Source organism: Ascaphus truei, chromosome 14 (assembly GCF_040206685.1).
Source record: "Ascaphus truei isolate aAscTru1 chromosome 14, aAscTru1.hap1, whole genome shotgun sequence".
NCBI lineage: Eukaryota > Metazoa > Chordata > Amphibia > Anura > Ascaphidae > Ascaphus > Ascaphus truei.
The window spans coordinates 45,771,218-45,796,410 of NC_134496.1; the positions used below are offsets into that span (position 1 = coordinate 45,771,218).

General features: G+C 42.8%; 1 protein-coding gene across 5 annotated transcripts; it reads left to right on the plus strand.

Moving 5' to 3' along the window:
* The first annotated feature begins 1,942 nt into the window (after window positions 1-1,942).
* On the plus strand, window positions 1,943-24,056 carry ZMAT3 (zinc finger matrin-type 3). Of its 5 annotated transcripts, none has more exons than XM_075570743.1 (6): window positions 1,943-2,139; window positions 9,186-9,582; window positions 13,801-13,920; window positions 17,076-17,242; window positions 17,984-18,081; window positions 20,107-24,056. In XM_075570743.1, the coding sequence occupies exons 2-6, from the start codon at window positions 9,298-9,300 to the stop codon at window positions 20,313-20,315; spliced, it is 879 nt and encodes a 292-aa protein (XP_075426858.1). In that variant the 5' UTR covers window positions 1,943-2,139; window positions 9,186-9,297; the 3' UTR covers window positions 20,316-24,056. The 5 variants fall into 5 exon arrangements, with proteins under 5 accessions (XP_075426858.1, XP_075426862.1, XP_075426859.1 ...); XM_075570744.1 differs by lacking the exon at window positions 1,943-2,139 and adding an exon at window positions 4,099-4,159; XM_075570745.1 differs by lacking the exon at window positions 1,943-2,139 and adding an exon at window positions 4,306-4,345.
* The last annotated feature ends 1,137 nt before the right edge of the window (window positions 24,057-25,193 follow it).

Consider the following 25,193-nt stretch of genomic DNA (forward strand, 5'->3'; position numbering starts at 1 on the left):
AACACGTCCTTAGACAGGAGCACCTGTGCCTTCCAAGGAGCAGGCTGGGAAGCCATAACATTTGTAGAGAAGTCCTAGACAAGCACATGTCTAGTTTCGTGACCCCAGCGCTGATAGAGAAACTGCGGCACTGCGACAGCGCTCTGTCTCCAGCTAATTTGTTCTGCTGTTCTGCGCGGTCAGTCACAAGTTTCCCTAAATAGCATGTCAAAGGTTGCGTTTAGCGTATAAAAAGTATATATTTTTTTCTACATGGGCACCGTTGCTGCATCGTGATTCACTGGTCGATCTAAATCAGGGGTGACCAATACCAGTCCTCAAGGGCCACCAAGAGGTAGGGTCGCCAGCTGGCTTATCCAAAAATACTGAACATAATGGTGAAAGGTGCGACACGCTTGAGAGACAGACACACCCCTCTCTCCACTCCATGCTGTTTCCTCCTCTTTTAAGCCCCAGGCTCCAGACACCTCCTCTTGATTGGCTGCTGCTGGGTAATGCAGCCAATCAGGATGGAGGAAGCTGCCCAGCCCCCTAGCAAAAGCCCTGCTCTCTGCATGCCCGGGGAAATCCCGCAGTCCCCCAGGCGGTCAGGTCTCTATGTCCAGAGAGGTAACACCAGTATACACATAACGCCCAGTATTACCGCTCAATTCTTTACTGGACAGTGTCCAAATACAGCACAGTTCGGTTCAATACTAGACCCCTGGCAACCCTACCAACAGGCCCAGTTTTAAGGATATCCCTGCTTCAGCACAGGTGGCTTTCAGAATGATTGAGCCACTGATTGAGCCATCTGTGCTCCAGCAGGGATATCCCTAATACCTGGCCTGTTGGTGGCCCTTGAGGACTGGAGTTGGCCAGCCCTGGTCTAAATCCTCAAGTAGGCGCAAGGCTGCGCTTATAGTGCCGGGCACAGCGACGTGGCGTTGCGTCAAAACAAATGCATTGCCGCCGTCGCGTGCGCTTATAGTAAGCGTGACGTGACGGAGCGACGGCTTGGTCGCGATCGCTGGAAGTCATCTCAATTTGATTTTTCCAGCGATCGTAGCCTTACATTGCCGTCGCCGGCACTATAAGCGTAGCCTAAGGGGCATCTATTGTGGGGGCACCTAAGTATACATGTTAGGTGCTCCAACAATAGATGCCCCTTTCCGTGCCAGAAGGAATCGGGCATTGTAATAATCTGATCACTTGTGTAGGGATCACATGGTTACAACTTGCCCGTTTATAACGTAGAGCTGTGACCACAAGCAAATGTGCCGTGACCGTCACTGAACGCCACAAATGCTAGCAGCGCGGGGACCCTTTGTGGCATCCAATAAATGTCACAAAAGCTCTGGAAAAGTTAAAGGTTTAGTTCCACTTAGGGCCAAATTACACTAATGGACAGTAACATGAAAAACATTTTTATTATTTAATTAATGGCAATTTTAATGATTATAATAATAATTGTTTTTTTTACCCCGCCTTTCACCATTATCACCCAGCACTTTCACTGCAGCAAGGGATTCTGGGGAATGACATGCAAATGAGCACACAGTGCCACTTTTTGCTTCAAAATCATTTTAAACATGGTTCCCTATAGGCTTAAGCTTGCTGCATGGCCACAGCTTTAAGCACAGCCAGGGTTAAAAATATATGTATATGTTTATTTACTTAATTTTTCATATACAGTTCAGTTACATCCTTATTATTATTTATAAAATGCTATTAAATATTTTAGTGAAAAACACACTTGTGTGATTTTTCTTTTTCTTAAGTGGTGAATAACAAAGAGTTAACCCTGCTGAAGCTGTGAGTAGCAGTGTGGCCTTAGCTGGGAATGCACCTAGTACTTGCACAGCGTGTCCTGATTTAACCTGGGTAGGGAGGGTAGGGATGCTGCATGGGCAGCAGGGCTCTGTAGTCACTGGCAGCCAATAAGAGGCCGGGCGGCCCCGGAAGCTCGCGCAGGGAGGAGGGAGGGAGCTGCTGCCAGGCCTGGGCTCGGTGTGTGATCCCTGCAGCAGCTGCACAGGAGCAGGAAAGCAGCCGGCTGCTCCCGGGCCCGGGACTCTCACAGGATGAAGCTCTGCGCATGCATCAGCATCAGCAACCCTGACTGACAGGCTGGTCCTCACAGCATCCCTGCAGCACTGTGTGAGTAACCAGCAGCACGGTGTGAGTAACCTGCAGCAGCAGCACTGTGTGAGTAACCTGCATCACTGTGTGAGTAACCTGCATCACTGTGTGAGTAACCTGCATCACTGTGTGAGTAACCTGCAGCACTGTGTGAGTAACCTGCAGCCCTGTGTGAGTAACCTGCATCACTGTGTGAGTAACCTGCATCACTGTGTGAGTAACCTGCAGCACTGTGTGAGTAACCTGCAGCACTGTGTGAGTAACCTGCAGCCCTGTGTGAGTAACCTGCATCACTGTGTGAGTAACCTGCAGCACTGTGTGAGTAACCTGCAGCACTGTGTGAGTAACCTGCAGCACTGTGTGAGTAACCTGCAGCCCTGTGTGAGTAACCTGCAGCCCTGTGTGAGTAACCTGCATCACTGTGTGAGTAACCTGCATCACTGTGTGAGTAACCTGCAGCACTGTGTGAGTAACCTGCAGCACTGTGTGAGTAACCTGCAGCCCTGTGTGAGTAACCTGCAGCAGCAGCACTGTGTGAGTAACCTGCAGCCCTGTGTGAGTAACCTGCAGCAGCACTGTGTGAGTAACCTGCAGCAGCACTGTGTGAGTAACCTGCAGCAGCACTGTGTGAGTAACCTGCAGCACTGTGTGAGTAACCAGCAGCTGTGTGAGTAACCTGCAGCAGCAGCACTGTGTGAGTAACCTGCAGCAGCAGCACTGTGTGAGTAACCTGCATCACTGTGAGTAACCAGCAGCACTGTGTGAGTAATCAGCAGCACTGTGTGAGTAACCTGCAGCACTGTGTGAGTAACCTGCAGCACTGTGTGAGTAATCAGCAGCACTGTGTGAGTAACCTGCAGCAGCAGCACTGTGTGAGTAACCTGCAGCACTGTGTGAGTAACCTGCAGCACTGTGTGAGTAACCTGCAGCAGCAGCACTGTGTGAGTAACCTGCAGCAGCAGCACTGTGTGAGTAACCTGCAGCAGCAGCACTGTGTGAGTAACCTGCAGCACTGTGTGAGTAACCTGCAGCACTGTGTGAGTAATCTGCAGCACTGTGTGAGTAACCTGCAGCTGCAGCACTGTGTGAGTAACCTGCAGCACTGTGTGAGTAACCTGCATCACTGTGAGTAACCTGCAGCACTGTGTGAGTAACCTGCAGCACTGTGTGAGTAACCTGCATCACTGTGAGTAACCTGCAGCAGCATCACTGTGTGAGTAACCTGCAGCAGCAGCACTGTGTGAGTAACCTGCATCACTGTGTGAGTAACCTGCAGCAGCAGCACTGTGTGAGTAACCTGCATCACTGTGTGAGTAACCAGCAGCACGGTGTGAGTAACCAGCAGCACTGTGTGAGTAACCTGCAGCACTGTGTGAGTAATCAGCAGCACTGTGTGAGTAACCTGCAGCAGCAGCACTGTGTGAGTAACCTGCAGCACTGTGTGAGTAACCTGCAGCACTGTGTGAGTAACCTGCAGCACTGTGTGAGTAACCTGCAGCACTGTGTGAGTAACCTGCAGCACTGTGTGAGTAACCTGCAGCAGCAGCACTGTGTGAGTAACCTGCAGCAGCAGCACTGTGTGAGTAACCTGCAGCACTGTGTGAGTAACCTGCAGCACTGTGTGAGTAATCTGCAGCACTGAGTGAGTAACCTGCAGCAGCAGCACTGTGTGAGTAACCTGCAGCACTGTGTGAGTAACCTGCAGCACTGTGTGAGTAACCTGCAGCAGCAGCACTGTGTGAGTAACCTGCAGCACTGTGTGAGTAACCTGCAGCACTGTGTGAGTAACCTGCAGCACTGTGTGAGTAACCTGCAGCACTGTGTGAGTAACCTGCAGCACTGTGTGAGTAACCTGCAGCACTGTGTGAGTAACCTGCAGCAGCAGCACTGTGTGAGTAACCTGCATCACTGTGTGAGTAACCTGCATCACTGTGTGAGTAACCTGCATCACCGTGTGAGTAACCTGCAGCACTGTGTGAGTAACCTGCAGCACGGTGTGAGTAACCAGCAGCACGGTGTGAGTAACCAGCAGCACTGTGTGAGTAACCTGCAGCACTGTGTGAGTAATCAGCAGCACTGTGTGAGTAACCTGCAGCAGCAGCACTGTGTGAGTAACCTGCAGCACTGTGTGAGTAACCTGCAGCACTGTGTGAGTAACCTGCAGCACTGTGTGAGTAACCTGCAGCAGCAGCACTGTGTGAGTAACCTGCAGCAGCAGCACTGTGTGAGTAACCTGCAGCACTGTGTGAGTAACCTGCAGCACTGTGTGAGTAACCTGCAGCACTGTGTGAGTAACCTGCAGCACAGTGCCAGGCAGTATTACTCACACTCAGCAGCATCCTGAGTCACATCACTCAGTGCCAGGCAGCATTACTCACACTCAGCAGCCTCCTGAGTCACATCGCTCAGTGCCAGGCAGTATTACTCACACTCAGCATCCTGAGCCACATCACTCAGTGCCAGGCAGTATTACTCACACTCAGCATCCTGAGCCACATCACTCAGTGCTAGGCAGCATTACTCACACTCCCCATCCTGAGTCACATCACAGTGCCAGGCAGCATTACTCACACTCAGCAGCATCCTGAGTCACATCACAGTGCCAGGCAGCATTACTCACACTCAGCAGCATCCTGAGTCACATCACAGTGCCAGGCAGCATTACTCACACTCAGCAGCATCCTGAGTCACATCACTCAGTGCCAGGCAGCATTACTCACATTCACACTCAGCAGCATCCTGAGTCATATCACTCAGTGCCAGGCAGTATTACTCACACTCAGCAGCATCCTGAGTCACATCACTCAGTGCTAGGCAGCATTACTCACACTCAGCAGCATCCTGAGTCACATCACTCAGTGCCAGGCAGCATTACTCACACTCAGCAGCATCCTGAGCCACATCACTCAGTGCCAGGCAGTATTACTCACACTCAGCATCCTGAGTCACATCACTCAGTGCCAGGCAGCATTACTCACACTCAGCAGCATCCTGAGTCACATCACTCAGTGCTAGGCAGCATTACTCACACTCACCATCCTGAGCCAGATCTCTCAGCGTAAGGCAGCATTACTTACACTCAGCGGTATCACTCAGTGGAAGGCAGCATTACTCACACTTGTATTCCATGGTTAATAACCCTAATCTTACTAATTTATGTGTGTAGATTTATATATTAGACAAATGAAGTGAATGCTGCACACCTTATAAAATATATATTTTTTATAAATGATACAATTCCCGGTGCTCCTGGGCGTGAACGAAAGCCTGTTTCCAGTCCTGAATCAGTGACAGAAGGAACAGGGCACAACGGATTTATTCTCTCCCTGTTCCCTCTTTCCAAATGATCCATGATTAATAAATTGTTTATATATTTTTTCATTATTTAGCCATGTGTTATTTTTGGATTTGAGTGCTTGTTTTGGGACTTTCTGCCTTTTTTGTGTTTCTCTATATTTTTTCCCGTAGCACCACTACACGCCTTATTTTTTGGTTTAAATGTAGTTTTTGATCCATTATTATTTTTTCTGGTAGTGATGCGGTTATATGTGTGTTATATATATATATATATATATATATATATATATATATATATATATATATATATATATATATATATATATATATATATATATATATATATAATTTGTGTAGACGTATTTATAATGTTTGTTTAATTGACTAGAATTGTAATTTCAATGTATTAGACCAATGACTGAGAATCCTTCCAAATCAATGAGCTCACTGATGCTGAGAATGCACATGCGGTCTTATAATATATAATATGGCTATGCATCACTTTGTATTACTGTTTCCTCCTAATGAATGACGGGCACTACATTTGCAATAGTATGTCATAGTAACAGGTGGGGGAATAGTGTTATTGGACAAGGTAAGACCATCAGATACCAACGTCTGTTTCCCAACGCAAGGAATCCCTTCTATAAAGGAATGTCCATTCTTTGCTTGGTACTTTTAACCCATTGAGTGACAGAGCAACCAGCCGTGAATTCCTCTCCAATGCTGTAAATACTCTCTGTTAGTATCCCTATATTCTACTGTGCCACTGAAATTATTCCTTTCATCCTGCAATACATATTAATGGATGCAAACTGAACTGGAAGCATAGATTACTGGTGACATTATTTAGGACTCTGTTGGAGAGTCACATCGCCTCATCTCTCTCGGATATAGTAAATTGCATATTGCATGGTTTATAATGTCTGTCCTTTTTTATAGGATTATATGTAAAAGGCGTTGTGTTGCAAATTACACAACCCCACAAGCCAAAGGTCAGGTGAATTCTCTACTGCAGTCCTCACTCCATAAAAATGACATTATAGAACTAGAGAAAGTGCAGGGAAGAGCCGCCAGATTAATAAAGGGGGCGGATAATCTGATTTATGAGGAGGGGCTAGCTAAATTAGATATGTTTACATTAGAAAAGTGACGTCTAAGAGGGGATATGATTGATAACTATATACAAATATATTCGGGGACAGTACAAGGAGATTTCAAAATAATTATTTATCCCAAGGGCAGCACAAATGACACAGGGTCATCCCTTAAGGTTGGAGGAAAGGAGATTTCACCAGCAACATAGGAAAGGGTTCTTTACAGTAAGGGCAGTTACAATATGGAATTCATTACCCATGGAGACTGTGATGGCAGATACAATAGATATCTTCAAGAAAATGTTGGACTTCTTTTTTAGAAAGGAGAGGTATACAGGGATATACCAAATAAGTAAACATGGGAAGGATGTTAATTCAGGGAGTAATCTGATTGCCAATTCTTGGAGTCAGGAAGGAATTTATTTTCCCCCTTATGAGATATCATTGGATGATGTGTCACTGGGGTTTTGTGTTTGCCTTCCTCTGGATCAATATACTGTACTGTAAAATATAGGATAAAGTATCTAACGTCTAAGTGTAGCATAGGTTGAACTTGATGGACGCCTGTATTTTTTCATCCTCGTCTGCTCTATAACTATGTAACTATGTAACTATAACCCGCCAACAGGTCAGATTTGAAGGATTTCCCAGATTCAGCACAGGTGGCTCCATCCGTGGCTCAGTCTTCTACTGACAAAAAAAAATACTTCTAGAAAAATACTCAACAATTAAGTGATAATACACGAAGTGAAACGAGGACTGTAATCAGCACCTCAAAGAGTCCAGAGTCTATAGAATATACTAGATCTACCATACATATGGGTCCGATCTGGCGGGTCCGGATGTTCTCAGATGCCCACGTAGACTTGTCTCAGAACAAACAGTAGGACAATAACAGGCACATTGGTAGAAATCCGGTATGTTGTACTGCAGGGGTCCCGTAAAGACTGCCCTCCGAGGCTTCAGGTTTTGAGGATATCCCTGCTTCAACACAGGGGGCTCAATCAGTCCCTGCTTCAGCACAGGTGGCTCAAAGACTGCGCCACCTGTGCTGAAGCAGGGATATCCTTAAAACCTGACCTGTTGGTGGCCCTTGAGGACTGGGGTTGAGAACCCCTGCTATAATGTACCATGTCCAATACATTCATGATGTAGAAAAGTAAAACAGCCACTGATAGATTTTTGTTCCGTTCCTTATTTCCCCCGGGGTAGTGTGTTGTGGGTTAGTGTCTCAGTGTAAGGAATCTGGTGTCTCAGCCACCTTGTTATTTGATGATGGGGTGTCTCTCATGCACGGGATTCCCTGACAGCAAAGCAAAGTCGCCTTGATTTCCACGAACCCAGTAAGTGAGACAGCGTCTTATTGCATATTGGTAACATTGTACCACTGACTGGGGAACGTACTATTAATCAGGGTCTCCGAGCAAACCACAAGGGAAATTGAAAGGCCGAAAATCTGTGTGTTTGACATTGAAGTGTCAGCTGGTCTCTCCCATGAATTGTGGGCGAATGGAACTTTTTTGGGCAAGCGGTTCCCAGAGGTGAGTAGGAGACAGTTTCCGTGTATCCATGGCAACCGGTGAGCTAATTACAGAGCCAAATGTCCGAAAGCTGTGAGCATACGGTAAAACTCTCCTTATGCAAAATAATACTGTCTGAGCTGAAGGGACCATCCTGATTGGTCAGTGTTACAGTGATAACTTGTAACAGTTAAAACAATTCTCAGTTCCAAATATATATATATCATATACATTTTAAGTTATGGAGAGTGAAAAAGGCAAAAAAAGAAAACTCCACCATGTGAATGTGCTCATAAGTGATTTTATATATATATATATATATATATATATATATATATATATATATATATATATAATATATAATATATATATATAATATATAATATATATATATATATTTATATATATATATATATATATATATATATCTCTGGTGGACCACAATATAAACAACTTAGTAGCCAGACTGAATCATTGAGAGCCAGCTTTGCGCTTGCTTTAGCCCAGCCTGATGAAGTGCGCTGTTGCCGGGCGTTGCTACCTGGAAGGGAGCATTGAGCCAACGGAGCCTAGCAACTGGCATATTTTAGACACTCACATTGGGGACAAGTTTTTAACCTGTATTGATATTCGTCATTAAAGTGGCATTATTTTTTATGGTGTTCTTTGTTCTATGTGCTTCTGTTTTACACTATGTTGGCCTTTAATTTGAGGAGATGCAGGGGGTTCCCTCCTACAAGAACTACAAATAGAGGATATATTACACTCTTCATTTTGGACTGGACTTCACACTTCTAAGTGTGTGCATGACTTCATATATATCAATGTATCCATTTTTTAAGGCCCGGGAGTGCATTCCATAATTTGTACCTATCCATATATATTTACTTGTTTACAAGACATAACAGAATAGAAAACGTTGAAATAACCTAGTTGTCCTATAAAAACATGTCCATTAGAAAATCGCAGCTTTTAGGCAATTGCCAAAATGTCTATTTGAGTGCCCTTCAAATATTTTATTTCGAAGACCAGCTAGCCAATACCCGAGTTACGTTTTGATTGGCATTCTTTATCTGAAATGTTTTTTCTTGTGGCTAAAATGATAGGTGCTTAATGCTTACCAAAAAAGCTTTCTGTGTCTTCCTTGCAGGTCTTTTTCAGCATTTAAAGGTTATGCTTCATATCGCTTTGGACTTAATGGTCCATTCCTGTAAGCAAACCTTCCTCTTTCATTACGGCCCTTCCAGAGCCCATCTCGGCAAATGATTGTGTTACAGCATTCCAACACTCCACCTCACCCTGAGCAGTCTGCTTTCTCTTCAGCCACTGGAGTGGGCAAAAGACAAGTGGTCCTCCCGCTGCCTGCTCGGTCGCAAAGACCACCGACTCATGCATTCCACCCACCACCCCTGGAGGTCACACAGGATGAAGAACTTGCAAAGCTCTTGGAACAAGACCCTTCTCTGGAGGATCTTTGCAAACCTCTGTCCTGCAAGCTGTGTAATGTCACTCTGAATTCTGCTCAACAAGCTACGGCACACTACCAGGTAAGGCTGGCCCGAGCACCAGGTTTTTCCTTTCTTCCCGAGCAGCTCCACACCGCTAAAGATATCCTGTGCAGACGCAGAAATGTTTTGAGCATGCTGCATATATTTTGGGAAAGAGACAGTCAGACAGCGCTTATAATAAACACACTTTGTGTGGGTATTATCGGATTAGTAACTTATAGCACATGACCTAATGGTCTTGAACCATGGAAATTCCACATTTGCCTGTAATATATTGCATTTTTTTTCTGCCCGGGTTGAAAGGGTTAAAAAAACGTAATGAGCCAGGTTCCTAGGCTTCGAGGGCAACATACTTTTTCTACTAACAAAAACAGAAAGGCCCAGTGCAACATACAAAGTGACACAACATACAGTACAATACTTCAGTGCTAGGCTGCTCATGGGTAAGGGTCATTTAGTTCAACCCTTTGGCAAAAGCGTTGTAAGCCCGCAGCCAACATCAAGGCATGACCAATACTTTTTATACTGTACGTAGAAAAGATTCCTATACAGAATGTGGTTCAAAGTAGTGTTTTATAGTATAACATACAAACTTAAAAAAAAATGAAATAGTGAATAATATACAGTGTCATTACCCAAGTATTGCTATACATGTATACTTAGTTGGAGAAATGTGTGAGTAATTTATAATAATAAACAGAATATATTATTTGATAGTACAGACCATGTACACAGCACTTTATATAGCAGAATTTCCAGAGATAATTAGTGTTGGCGTCGAAAAGTTTGCAATGTTATTGTTGGTTGTTTGAGACACGACGGGATAATTCAGTTTTTCTCAGCATTACAAATTAACTAACATTGTGATTTGAATAATGTTCTCTTGCTGCTGGAATTTACTAGTCCGCTGCTTGTTCTTTCACATTATTTATTTTTCCGACGTCATTTATTTGCTTACATTTTATTCTATTTATTTTAGGCGTCAATAGTTAGAGCTAGGCCTTAAAGGGAATTTAAACGCATTGTTCCTCAGATTTCTCTGTGTATCATTTTAGAAAACACTAATCCCCTCCCCCCAATTTATTTTATTATTATTTGGAGTTCCAGATAAGCAGTTGGTATTATTTTGTACAACGATACGCTAAGCCAGGGCTGGGGAACTCCAGTCAACCAGGCCCCTCCTGAACAGGTCAGGTTTTCAGGATATCCCTGCTTCGAAGACTGAGCCACCTGTCCTGAAGCAGGGACTGATTGAACCACCTGTGCTGAAGCAGAGACTGAGCCACCTGTGCTGAAGCAGGGATATCCAGAAAACCTGACCTGGTGGGGGGTCTTGAGGACTGCAGTTGAGCGCGCCTGCGCTAGGAAGCTGGAAAGTTTTACGCTGCGTTCCAGCTGAAATAATGGAAAGTGTTATTACCCAGAAAAAACAAGTCACTGTGCTTCTGTTGATGAGCGAAACCCTATGATATAACAGCGATGGATTCACATCTATCCTTTTAAAAGTGACCCATTTAAAGCCCTAACCAAAGTAAAGCAGCATATCCACCCTTGCCAAGTAACTAGTCCTAAACCACGCAATCCAAACCTGTGTGCCTTGTTGAAAACTCCAAATGTAACTGTGTGGGTTGCAGCCTGCAGTGGGGTCATCCAGCCTCTCTTGGATCCGACTAGAAATAGGCTCATATTCATTCATATTCATTCAACTGTGAAGCCACTTCTCCATGTCAGGAAAGCTGTGTACTCCATTCATTTAAAGCAGCTTTGCAGAATATTGAAAAGGCTCACAGGTTGCCATGGCCAGAAGAAATAGGACAACCCAGTGCTGGTCTGCTGTAAATGCTGTGGTTTTAGGAGTGTGTTTTACAGAATCCAGATAAGGGTCATCATTTGGTTCCGATGGTCCATGTGGTTTGAACGCAGTACTGATCAATAACCACAATACTAATTATTGCTACTAATTGGTACTAATATTGGTGTTATATACAGTAATTACTTTTCCGAAGGGGACAAGTGAGTGGAAATGCTGTTTCCCATAAAACGTTGCCGCATTGTTTGACCAAGCGTACGATGACCAATATATATGAAATATGAGGTCTTCCCAGTTTTTAAGAGGCCAATGTACATTACATTGGCTGGGAATGTTTGCACTGCTAAGCCAAACACTTGATAACTTAAGTTATGGAAGAATACAATTATGGTTTTTTTTTCTAGGTGCTGAATCTGACATCCCTGATAGATTAACCACTTCTGTGCCTATGTGTTCTTGACCACTCTGACACTATAGGAGTTAGGGAGGCAGCTCGTGGTGTTACTCTGAATCCGTTCTTTTGACGTGGCAGTAACATACCTTTTAACATTTAGAATCCGCTACACTGGCGTTGGATACAGCTGTTTCTCAGGGAAAGTGGGTGTATGTCTATATCTTAGAGTTGCAATGCAGATTGCCATCGAGTCATGTACTATTTTAGGAGCCACTGGTAATCAGATTAAAATGACAGATCTATTATTACAACATTGTTTGAACTTTTCAGAGATTCTGCCGCCCGTGATCCTGCTCCTTTTATTTCATGAAACCTGTGCGAAAATGGGGTTAGTCTTGAATTTTTGGATCATTTCTGGGTGTTTTTAAGCGTAAACTACATTTGTTTTGCACAATAGACTTGTCTTAAAATGTTACTGGCAGTAAATGACGATGATGAAGATGATGATGATGATGATGATGATAGCAATGCATTTTCCTATAGTGGGATACAATGTGGAACCGCTGCCATCGTCTTGCCATGGCAGTGGCGTTGGGTATATAAATGACGGCAGTGTCACCGTGGTACTTGTGGCATCTTGGTGACCTTTTTATTGGTAGTGTTCCCGAATTCTTGAGTAGCCAGGCAGAGATTGAAACCAAGGCGTTCGGACAGGAAAGAGAAATGGGACTTGTCTCCAAACTCCAATACGGACCTGGAGTCCGATACCACGATTCTTATAAAAACATCGGTACTAATTAGTCAGCTGATTTTCTTTGAAGACGCAATACAAGCGGCAGTTTTAAAAAAAAATGATGATTATTATTTTTTAATATATGCAGTCGTTGATTACCTTTATTGAAAACTAGTTACCGAAGCTGCTGATCGATTCATTCTCCCGTGGTCGGTCAGCAAAGATCCTGCTTGCCAGGGTTCACTAAATGGCTGCCTTTCAGTTTCAAATCAATCCTTCAGTCAGTGTAACTCAGCAGCTACAATGTATTCTTAAATGACTAAGGTAACATGATCTATTGTACAGTTTGCAGCTCAAACTGCTGGGAATATTGGCAACCAATTATCACAAATAGGAAAGTGTTGCAAAGATCTTACTGGAGACTGCCATAGAAATCAAAGGATACTCAGTATATTAAAAATGACATTAAGAGTTGAATAATAAAAAAAAAAAACAAATGTAGTGAGTATTACTGTATCTAAGACTACAGAACAGATTTATTTAAAAAAAAAAAAAAAAACCCACACATATAGGATATTGCGTGTGAACACATCAGAATTAATAGTAGGGGTCTGTTGTTTCTTTTCCCTTGTTATGGATTAAAACTGCAGACCAACAATATCCTACATGTGTGTTCTTTTAATAAATCAGTTCTGTACGATGAGAAAATACCTGTAGCAATTTTTTTAAACAACTCTGAATGACATTTTTAATGTATTATAATGTAACAAGCATTTTTTGTTTCTATAGTAACCATTTACAAAGTCACATCCTCTTCCTCTTCTAAAACAGGCTCTGGCACACCACTTTTTTAGCCCTTCCCTCTCTCTAGCAGTGCACCAATTGTATCTAGCAACTGCCTGGCCACATGATCGTCCCCACAGAACTTTGCATCTTTGGTCCTCTTCTGCTGCACTGACGGCCATTTAGTGAACCCCCGAGCCAAATATTCGCTGATCGATTTAAAAAAAAAAAAAAAAAAACGGCAGCTTGAACAGCTGCTTTAAACTCTTGTTAAAGCTGTGAAAAGTGGTGCAACTTTCTTGCCCCAGTCCCATGCACTGCAACACTTCGTTGTACTAATTATTCAGCCACTTACCCCAAAGTGGCCAAGTAGCTGCCACGTCTGCTCTACGGAAAGAACGTCACTGTAATGACTTCTCTCTCCGTTACTTGTCCGCCATCCACTTCAACCTCTCCTGCTGCATGCCAGTGAGGGCGAATGAGCTTGTTTCACCCATTTTTCTTCCAACCATGCTTAACAATGATATTACTTTCTAGGGTAAAAATCATAGCAAGAAGCTTCGCAATTACTGCGCGTCCAGTAGTTGTCCGGCTTCATCCAGGATGAGTCATTCGGTAGAGCCGGATTCGTCCCAGGCTGCGTCTGCATCACCAAATGTAAGAGTCCAGTTTAATCGTTTTAAACCACTGACCAACCGCAAAGGGCGCCGAGACGAGGGGAAACCCAGATGGAAAGACACTGCGGAGCCTCACGGAACCCACCTTCATACTCTGTCCCGAATTCTTTCATGCCGGAGGCTCCCAGGGGCCATGCAGTGGCCCCTGGGACTGTCGGCCCCTGTTAGTATAATGTTGCTCAGGCAGATTAAGTGCAATTTGTCACACTGGAATTCACTGGAAAGAAAAGGTGATACAATGTTTCAGGGGTGGGCAAATCCAGTCCTCAAGCGCCACCAACAGGTCTGGTTTTCAGGATATCTCTGCTTCAGAACTAGGGTTGCCAGGTGGCTTCTCCAAAAATACTGGACACGATAGTGAGAGATGTGACACGCTTGACTCTGGTCACTATGTCCAGAGAAGCAATACCAGACACTTACGTGTCCAGCATTACCTCTCATTATTTTTACTGGACAAAGTGTCCAAATACAGTCCGGTTCAATACTGGCTACCTGGCAACCCTATTCAGCACAGCTGGCTCAATCAGAAGACTGAACCACTGATTGAGCCACCTTTGCTGAAGCAGGGATATCCTGAAAGCCTGACCTGTTGGTGGCCCTTAAGCACTGGAGTTGTCCACCCCTTTTATACATGCTTACAGCAGAATAATCATTTTTTAGGTCTTTTAGATGTATATAAAATGATATTGCTAACACTGGTGGCTTCTCTGCTTTGGGGCTTTAGTTGAAGAGCGCGGTTGTGCAGAACATATACTGTACAAACCATATGGATATGAGGTTAAGTACATGAACTGTATCACTGCGATCGCCCTTTCAGAAGACTTGAGTATGGTGTGAAGCCCTATTTATTTGGATGGAGCTGAAACCTTCTTGAGCAAAGGGAAGAGCTCACATTAAGTTATGTCTTGTAATTATTACATTACCGATGATCTCCCATTTAATCTGTGTACAAGAGAAAACATTTAATTTCATTTCTTTTTAGTAAGGGGAGATAAACAGATATCAAAGAACAAGATTGTTGTGTTTATAAAATATCCTTAAGACGATATCTTTTTTTTCTCTCACAATAACTGTTTATCCCTGCTTTTTTTTTGGCCTAGAAACATTGTTCAATGCTGTATTTTATATTTAGAACATCCCCAAATAAAAAATGCTGCAATGTAAAGCCATGCAAAGTATAAGTGCAGCCTGTATACAGCATTTCAGATTAACAGGTTAGACCAGGGGGGCTCAACTCCAGTCATCAAGACCCCCCAACAGATCCGATTTTCAGGAAATCCCTGCTTCAGCACAGATGACTCAATTAGTCCCTGCTTCAGCACAGGTGGCTCAATCAGTGGCTCAGTCGTCAACTTGAGCCACCTGTGCTAAAGCAGGGATATCCTTAAAACCTGGACTGTTGGGGGCTCTTGAGGACCGGAGTTGAGAACCTCCGGGTTAGACCGATGATAATAAAAATAAAGTCTGCCCACATCGTTACCATACAAATCAAATACTGTGTATGTGCAATGCAGTCAGCGTTTGTTAAATTACCCCCATGTTTCATTCTGTTCTTGCAGTTTTGAATTATTCAGCTGTGCTTCATTGAGGGATTTACCAAAGTGTCCACAAGCTCTGAGCCCTAAAATAGTCCCGTGCCTTCATTTTGTCTCAAGATCCCGCTCCACGTCGCTCGCGATTATTTTAAGGTTGTGTTTTTTTTTTTTCGGTTTTTTTTTTTAAATTAACCTGAACTGGGGGGTCGCCCGGAACTCAACTGTGATCCATGTCCTGGGACCGCCCGGTTCCCTGAGTGATGAGACGCTTTGTCCATCGGGCAAAGAATATTTGCCCGATGGACCCAAAAATGACCCATGGTCAGCCTTGCCTCCGGCTGCCAGGAGAAAGCTGTCATCGGAACAGGATGTTTTGTCTTTTTCTCAAAGAAACGACACAAAATACAAAATCTTGCCGCTTGAAATGTCATTTTGTGGGGTAGCTGGTGTAATGTACGATTTCACTGATATATTACTAGCCACGCACTTCTGTAACCCAGGCTGTGCGGAAAAAAATCTGTGTAATGCGACAGGCACAAACTAAGAGGGATCCATGTTAAAATGGATAAGGAGCAAAAAGTGACACACTGTGAGTGCATATTACGCAGAATCCCTGGCTGCAGTGGAAGCATTGCATGCTAAGAGATAATGGGGAAAGGCGGGTGTATGGACCCGTCTGAGATGTGTATGTGCTCACAAGTGGTGTTTTTTTTTTTGCTGTACACTGATATAACGAACATTAAAGCAGGTTTTTTATTTTGTGTTTCTTTTGCTGCTTTTGTTAGTCCTCCTAAGTTTGAGTTCCTACATGTGAGGTTTTCAGTGCAAAGTACAGTTTGAGGACTCCCCATGAGCACCAATGATAATATTTATTTTGTGATATCCTGCCATGCGTGACCACACATGCAGCTATTCTATCATTAATAATTCCATCGCAATTTAATATTGAATACATTTATTGGCGAAACACCTAAGTCTCAAATACCCACTAACATTTGCACTTGTGGTTTGTGGCAGAATTGAACATTAAGTAAACACTGGTTTATGTTACATTTTGCCTTCCCCCTCCCCCCACCCCCGCAAGAAAATATTTTGTTCCACAAATCCCTAATCAATAAATCTTATTGTCGACTCATCGAACTATCGCCAACAAAACTGTGTGACTGATCCCAGGCAGTATAGTGTCCTGAGATAGTGGGCGGAACACGCGCTTACTAAGTCCCCAAAGTGCACTTCAGCGTGCAGGCACAGCTGTCAATCACTGCAGGAGCTTCCAAAGTCACACCCCACAATGCCTTGCCGCTGTGTTTGCAAAGCATTGTGGGGAATGACTTTAGAAGCTGCTGCTGCTGCTGCAAGGGATAGCTGTACCACTCACGCTAAGGTGAAGTTTTGGGCCTTACTAGGTGCGCAGTCCCCACGCGGGCTCAGGACCCCGATCTGCAATGACATATTTTGGGCCAACCCCTTGGGCCCTTAGGGGTTCCCGAAACCCCCCCTTTTTGGGGGGGAATCACTGGTCCATGGTTACTAATGATTATTAGTGGTGACAAAAAGATCAACACATGCAGAAATGTAATCATCTTTTTCCTGGTTTTAGGGTACATCTTCAAAAAGTGGAGGGCGAGTAATTCTTGCCACAGAGAACGATTACTGCAAACTGTGTGATGCCTCGTTTAGCTCCCCGGTCGTAGCTCAGGCTCACTATCAAGGAAAGAACCACGCTAAGAGACTACGTCTGGCAGAGGCACCGAGCAGCCCGTGCGTGTAGGTATAGCTTAACATATAATCAATGTGTGGCCTCCATAACCGCCATCACCGCAGCAATGCCACACGTGACAGTGGTCATTGTAATGACATAGCTTTTCACAACATATATCATATTTGACATAGGATTTAGTGACAGTGTTAATAATATGAATTGTAATAATAACCATATCTTTAATAATAATATATAGATATAGTGCTAACATACCATTTTGTAGACACAAAGAGACCCTGCATCAAAGAGCTTACAATCTAATGCTGGAGTCTGGGTCACATTGAGATAAAGTTACCCGCCCAATGTCAAAAGAGGAGCTGACACAGGGTTTCCCCACTAAGATATGTCTTATTTTTATTTATATCTAGGCAGACAATGATCTAATGGCCAATGGAATCACGTCAGGAATCCCTAATAATCCAACCAACAGTGTATTGTGGAGGATTGATGGAAAGGGCCCTGATATTTTTAGATTACGTGGGTTTTTCTGCGTTCTCTTGGTTTAACTGCGAACAGCATCTTTATTATTAAGGACATAGTGGACATACTGCATGTGCTATTCCAGGACCCCCACGTCGCCCCACGCCCTTTGGCGAGTTATCCCCTGTAGCTATCGGGGGCTGACAATCCACATGACTACATATTATGGTCCTTACTGGGACCTGTATGTAAAAGTGGCTGAGCGTGTGGCAGTGCTGCATCCTGGTTAACAGCACAATAGTATAACCTGGTTTTATTGCATCCAGGGATTCTGCAGAAAGTAAGAGAAGGATTCGGAAAGAAGGGCATGAACATAAAATGACCCAGAGCCGAAGAAATGCTTGCACTGTTCAGAATAATACAGGTACCTGGGAATATTATCTGTATCTTGCCTGGTAATCGGCCACATTTAATGTCTTGCAGTTACCTTGGTAATGAATGAAGAATTCTGGGTGCCTTTGTGAATGTTGCAGGTATCGTATGCAGTGACGTGCAGATGTGGGTGCAAATTAATGTATGGGATATCTTCAATAACAACTAATTAAATGAATGAATTTTATGTTAACCTTATATGTTGTGCCATAAATACTAGATCCTAAAAAAACTAGGAGGTACTGCATATTGGATCACAGTCTTCCTAAATGTAGATCTCTTTTTGAGAGTAGAATTCCTTTTTATCATTATACAAATTATTCTTTACAATGGCAGCGACCAACTTGTCCCAAGTTTCCACATCTGTTTATCACCTCCGGTGCTGAAGGGTTAATCCTTTTTTTTTCCCCCCAACTTTTTTGAAATTGCTGAAATGCGCCGGACAATGTTTCCGCTAATTAAACGTTCGCCCCAATGCGCATTGTGCGTGCCAAATTTCAGACGCGGTCTTAATCACCGTCATTTCAATTATATCTATGAGAAACCATATGGTAGAATTGGGCCATTAGCCCTTCATCATCTCAGTAAAAAAAAGTGCTAATGTTATCACATATATTTGTTTGAACGGCCTATAAAAATAATTAGGCAATAAAACAGAATGCAAAGATGAGCCCTTCGGCAACTAAGCATCTGATTGAGCCACCTGTGCTGAAGCTAGGATATCCTTAAACCTGACCTGTCTTGATTTGAGCACCCCTGCCCTAAAGTGTAAAAATACCTCATGACATAATGAAATAAACAAAATGCGATACCACATTTCCTGTGATACCTGCTATTTTCTTCTGAATTCTGATTCAGGAACATGCATCTTTGGGTGGTTTTAGAGGGGACATCGTAAATTCAATTTCCCACCTTTACCAACTCATAAATATTTAATGTCAAAGCCGCAGTTGTGTACAAGTTTCAGCATGTTGGTATTATTTGACTCTCGTATAGTTTGTACAACCTATGTGATTAAGTGATATATGACACCTGTGCATGTCTAATGCAAGGATACAAAAGGCTGCCCGAGTAGTTTAATTTATAAGCAGAGTGTGGAAATGGAATCTCTAACCTCGTCAGTGCAGTGGGAGTCAGACTCTTGGAACGAAAAAGCAATTTGCCACAAATATATATGTATTATGAATGTACATTGGCAGACCTCGGCTTCCACATTTCCATGTTGGCTCTGAAAGAATTGTAAGCAGACTATTACATTGCTCAGTGGTATCTGAGCATCCTAATTAGATGTTGAGCCATATTTACCAAGCAATCTTGGTTGTCACCTTTCAAGTTAATAGTCTACAAGGCGGCTTATGGCTTAGTAATATGGTACTTAAAGCAGCCTTCCAAACTGCTGTTCCCCTCTCCCCTTTTATATATGCATCAATACAATCCACACAATGATAAGTAATTAGCTAAGATACCGATCGATCAGTTCTCATGTGATCAATTGACGAAGATTCGGCTCGGGGTTCACTAAATGGCTGTCAGTGCAGCAGAAGAGGACCAAAGATGCAAAGTTCTGTGGGGAAGATAATGTGACCAGGCAGTCACTAGATACAATTGGTGCACTGCTAGAGAGTGGGTAGGGCTCAAAAAGGGGTGTGCCAGAGCCTGTTTCAGAAGAGGAAGGGGATGTGACGTTGTAAATGGTTACTATACAAACAAAAAATGTTTGTTACATTATAATACATTAAAAATGTCATTCAGAGTTATTAAAAAAAAATACCACAAGTATTTTCCATAGTAAAGAACTGATTTATTGAAACAAAACACACATGTAGGATATTGCTTGGTCTGCAGCTTTAAAGGAAAACTGTCATAACATACCTGTGGAACGAGAGGGCTGCTTGATGTATTTCTGAAAGTCCACCCATATTTTCTGTGAACATTACAGCATGTTTCTGTGTATGTCGCATTTCTGTTGACATTATTGCTCGGGGACACTGATAAAGACTCTTGATTCTTGCCACAGGTCCATACTTCAATCCTCGTTCGCGTCAGAGGATCCCCCGGGATTTGGCCATGTGCGTGACTCCCAGCGGGCAGTTCTATTGTTCAATGTGCAACGCAGGCGCCGGCGAGGAGCTGGAGTTCCGGCAGCATCTGGAGACAAAGCAGCACAAAAGCAAGGTTTCTGAGCAGCGCTACCGCAGTGAGATGGAGAACTTGGGATATATGTAGTGAAAAGGCACCTGTGAAGTTAATGTGTCTTTACTGTGTTGCTTTATCTGGTTTGCTACTATTTCCCCCTTAACCATTTCACCAGTTGGATGCCTTTGAAATAGAGATGAGCACATTTTTCTGTCTCTCGATAGAGTTTGAGATTCATCGCGAAAAAAATGGCGGTTTTAGCATTTTTAAATATTTGCAAATCTGTTGGTGTTTGAAAAAAGCCGCCAGTAGTATGCATTTTCACTTGAATATTCCACGACTTGAAGGCGATGGAATAAAAATTGCAAAATAATTTTAAAAAAATAAAACGCCGACTAAGAAATAAATGAGAGAATATTTAAAAATGCGAAATTTGGAAATAAACTGCCAAGCAAAATTTCGACACATTTTGCCCATCTCTACTTTTCAATTACCCAATGAGGAGTGTGTACGCCTTTTCAGTACCTAATCCTAATGGGTTAATTCTAGATGCACCCTCCTGGTTTTAATTCAGAAACAAACGTTCATCCGCTTCAAGCATTATTGGAAAAAAAAGATGCCTTTTAAGACGATTAACACAACACCAGAATAATGCCGCAAACACAATCCTCCATCAAATGTTGCTGACCTGTGAGAGCACGTGGTAAAGGTCACGGTGATGGCTGGTTCGTTCGCTCACCTTCACCTGATTTCGCCGTGTACAGTATATTGCATTTGTGGCAAAGACGCGGCCATTCCAAAGAATCCCTTTTGGAAAAGACAGGACAGTTTGAATGGATATTGTTTTGACCACATGCTGTGCCCGTGGCATAAAAGTGTAAATGATTCTGAAAACTCGTGGGACGCCGAGTTTTATGCTCGGTGCAGAAGACTGTGAATATTGGGTTTCGCCGTTGGAAAGCTCGAGAACCCAACACTGTGCTCACCAAATAGACGTTATTACGTATTTTCCCTTCTTGCTTTGTTGTCGGGTAGGCATTTTGACGCGCTGATGTTTTTTTTTTCAGCAGCCGCCAGTTTGTAAAGCCTTCTCTTTTGCACTTAATCCCTTTGCTGTTGGAGAGGCGAGTGCTGGGCAATTCAAAGCTGGCATCGCCAACAGCTAAAGCAGGAGCTGGCCAACTCCAGTCCTCCAGGGTCACCAACAGGTCAGGTTTTCAGGATATCGCTGCTCCAGCACAGGTGGCTCAATCAGTGGGTCAGTCAAAGACTGAGCCACCTGTGCTGAAGCAGGGGTATCCTGAAAACCTAACCTGTTTGTTGCCGTGGAGGACTGGAATTATCCACCCCTGAGGTAACAGGGACCACTCTTTTGGGAGACTTTGGCCAATCGGTTTAGCATGGAAATCTTTTGACATCTATGTCTCATCATGTAGTTGTCGGCATTATAGAAAATGCTCGGAGCTTCCTCCTTTGCAGCACGGAAGTTGGTGAAGACGGGAGCTGGCTGTACAATCCTCCCCCTAATTACACCACTGTCTGATTTTTATTTTTTGTAATTATGCAAGTGGTTTTAACGTTTCTCCCCTGGTCCTCCACGGACGGCCACGGAGGAAGGGAATTTGGCCCACTTCCCCGACCACAATTCACGGCCGAAATTCTACTCTATTTTTCACTTTACAAATGAGTTATTCAAACTAAATGAGGCGGCTTCAATTACCTGATGGCTACACAACATATATTGCTATTAAATCAACATGGGACATATCTTAGATTAAAAATAGCCTTAATATTTTGTCTTAAGGATGGAAGGATTTTGACTTTTCATATGCACTTTTTTTTACCCCCCTACCACACTTTGTTGTGCGTATAAAGGATGCCTATATAAGTGTCTCTTTTTAACAAAACAAAAAAAAAAGAGTATTTTTTTTTAGTGTTAAAAATCACGATTTTCTCTAGCTCATGAGGTTACCTTTACTGTGCTGGGCACAGGGAGAGACCTTTTATAATCCCCTACACATTCCATATTCTAAACAGCTACATCTCCTGATTGTTGCATCAGATGTAAAAAAAAATAAAAGCATTGGAAAGGGCAAAACGAGAGCTCTAAAAGTAAGTAAAAACAATAAAAATAAAATGCACAGACAGCATGGTCTGCTGCCTTAATAGGGGTGTTGTTTAGCTGCCCTTGCTTAGGATGTGCTGTTTGTCTCTCATATATACAGCAGGTGCTCTGATGCCCAAATAGAAGAATGCCCTGGCAGAAGGAGCGGCTCAGTGAGTAAAGGCATAGACTCTGATAACATTGACACTGAGTTTGAATCAGGGGAACCTGGTTCAATTCCCAGGTGATGTGACGGGCTTTGAGTCCCATTGGGAGAAAAGCACTATATGAAATAGAGTTATTAGTGTGACTGTGACCACCTTGAGCCCCCTTTTGTCTGTGTGAGTTTGACAGTAGGCCCATATTTACCAAGCAGTGCTATTCCATACAACCCCTTATTGCACGGCTAACTTTTAGCTCAGGGGTGGCCAACTCCAGTCCTCACGGGCCACACCAAAAGGTCAGGTTGCTGCTTCAGCACAGGTGGCTCAATCAGTGGCTCAGTTGAAGACGAAGACAGAGCCACTGATTGAGCCACCTGTGCTGAAGCAGGAAAAGCCATAAATCCTTACCTACGTGTGGCCCGTGAGGACTGGAGCTGGCCACTCCTGTGCTAGCCCATTCACGTGAATGGATTGCAAGTTGTGTTCCCTTGCTGGAAAGTATCAGATGGCGTAACTACGGCTTAGTGAAAACTGGGCCGCCATGGAGTGCGATTTCTATTATAAACAACATGAGTTCTACACCCAGTACGTCTCATGCAGTCGGCAGACAGCGTTCTCCTTCCTCAGTTACGGTGTCACAAGCTTAATTTGTATTTTTACATACCTGGATGACCGCTCACCCATCAGCCATCTCTGTTGCTTCCAGTGCTTTCTGCTTGCTTAGGCATCACTGAATTAAACATTTCTGAAACAAGGTGACCACGTTTACCTAGGAGCTAAGTGATCCAGATGTGTAGAAGTCAGACACTAAGGATGCTAATGCACGCCACATCTGCATGCACCAGTGGAAGTAAGCTGTTTGTTTGTAAAGGTTTAACAAACGTGCGTATTATTTTGCTATTGCTGTTCCGTATCGCGCGGCGTATATATATTTTCCATGGATCCGTTTTTTTAATGCATTTGATAATGAAGATGTGTTTTTACGAGCAGGCATTAAAACAAGTTTTATTTCGTTCGGGTTTAAAGCAAGGATACTATGGATAGGAAAATTATTTATTTGTTCATACTACAGTAGGGAATGCCCAGTACAGCATCTGTGTGGGACAACGCACAAACGAAGCAATACCTTGTTGAGATCACGAATAATAAAACAGGCCAGCATACAGAAACTCACACAGACATATTACATTGTGGTTTTTTAACCTGGAGCAGAAAGCATGATAATTCTGCAAATACACTTGGGTAAGACTATATTTAGAGTCATGATAGCAGAAATCTGCGCTGTTTGAGTTCAGTCTCCCAGTCTTTGTTAGACGTTGAACACTGCATGGATTACTAACAAGTAATCTCCTTTGGTCCTTTAGAAGGTGGAATAACCTGATGGACAATAAACTTCTGTTGTGTGTGTGTTATAAACATGTGGCATTTCGATAGTTCATAAACACTTGTGCACTGCACATGCTGTGTTAATGCAACTACATCACCCAAGCCAGGGGTGGGCAACTCCAGTCTTCAAGGGCCACCAACAGGTCAGGTTTTCAGGATATCCCCTGCTTCAGCATAGGTGGCTCAATCAGTGGCTCCGACTGAGCCACTGATTGAGCCACTTGTGCTGAAGCAGGGGATATCTTGAAAACCTGACCTGTTGGTGGCCCTTGAGGACTGCAGTTTCTCACCCCTGTCCTACTGTAAGTGTTAGGAAGATGCAGTAACATTTGAATAGGTACAAAGTATCACACATTTTCATACTCTGGCCCAGATTCACCATGTTCCATGAAACAGAATAACGGTAAAAAATAAATAAATAATATACGGTTTAATGCACAAATGTTATTTTTTATTGACTGACATTTCTATTTTCAGAAAATATGCTCCATAGTTAAAAACAAAAAAAAAATGCAGTATATTTAACTCAAGTTAAAATTTAAGTCAAAATGTCGCTTGAGGGATAAGTTATAACTTTAAATAGAAAACCCAATTCTAGAGAATATTTTAACAAAAAAAAAAAAAACAACCCCACAAGATATACGCACATCACAATTCAGAAAAAGCCAACATTTAATTATTATTAACCCTTCTCACTTCTAACCTTCATAAAAGCCGGCCCACCTTGAACTACTTATATTTGATTTCAGTGGGGATTTTAGTGACATATTTTGCCCACATTATGATAAACCTGCCCCCCACTCCAGTGTAACCCCAGATCAAGAAACTCTTGACTTCTAATGTAATTATTTATTATTTTTTAAGAGAGGAGCAGGATGAATTCAGCAGAGAGGACATGGTAAAAAAAAATAACTTCATCCTATACTGAAATGGTAGAAATAATACATATTTTACTGATGTGAGTGATTTTATGTCATAACATGTTGGTTGAATTAACCGTTAAAAATAACACATTTTTTTTAAAGTATATTTTTTATCTTTATCTGAGTTTTGGGGATCTGGACCTCTGTTCCTTAAGCCACAATGTTAACACGTGCTGCTGGATATGTTTTCTATAATATATTGCATTGATTTATGTCTTGTAATACCATACTTGTACATGTAAATTACATTTTATTTTGTACCACAATTGAGATGTTGTACTTATTTTATTCATTTAAAAAAAATGCAAGTTTTGTTATCTTTCTCACTAATACGACATTCCTGATATTGTTCTCATAACCTTTTCACTAATATAAACTTTCTGCTTATGTA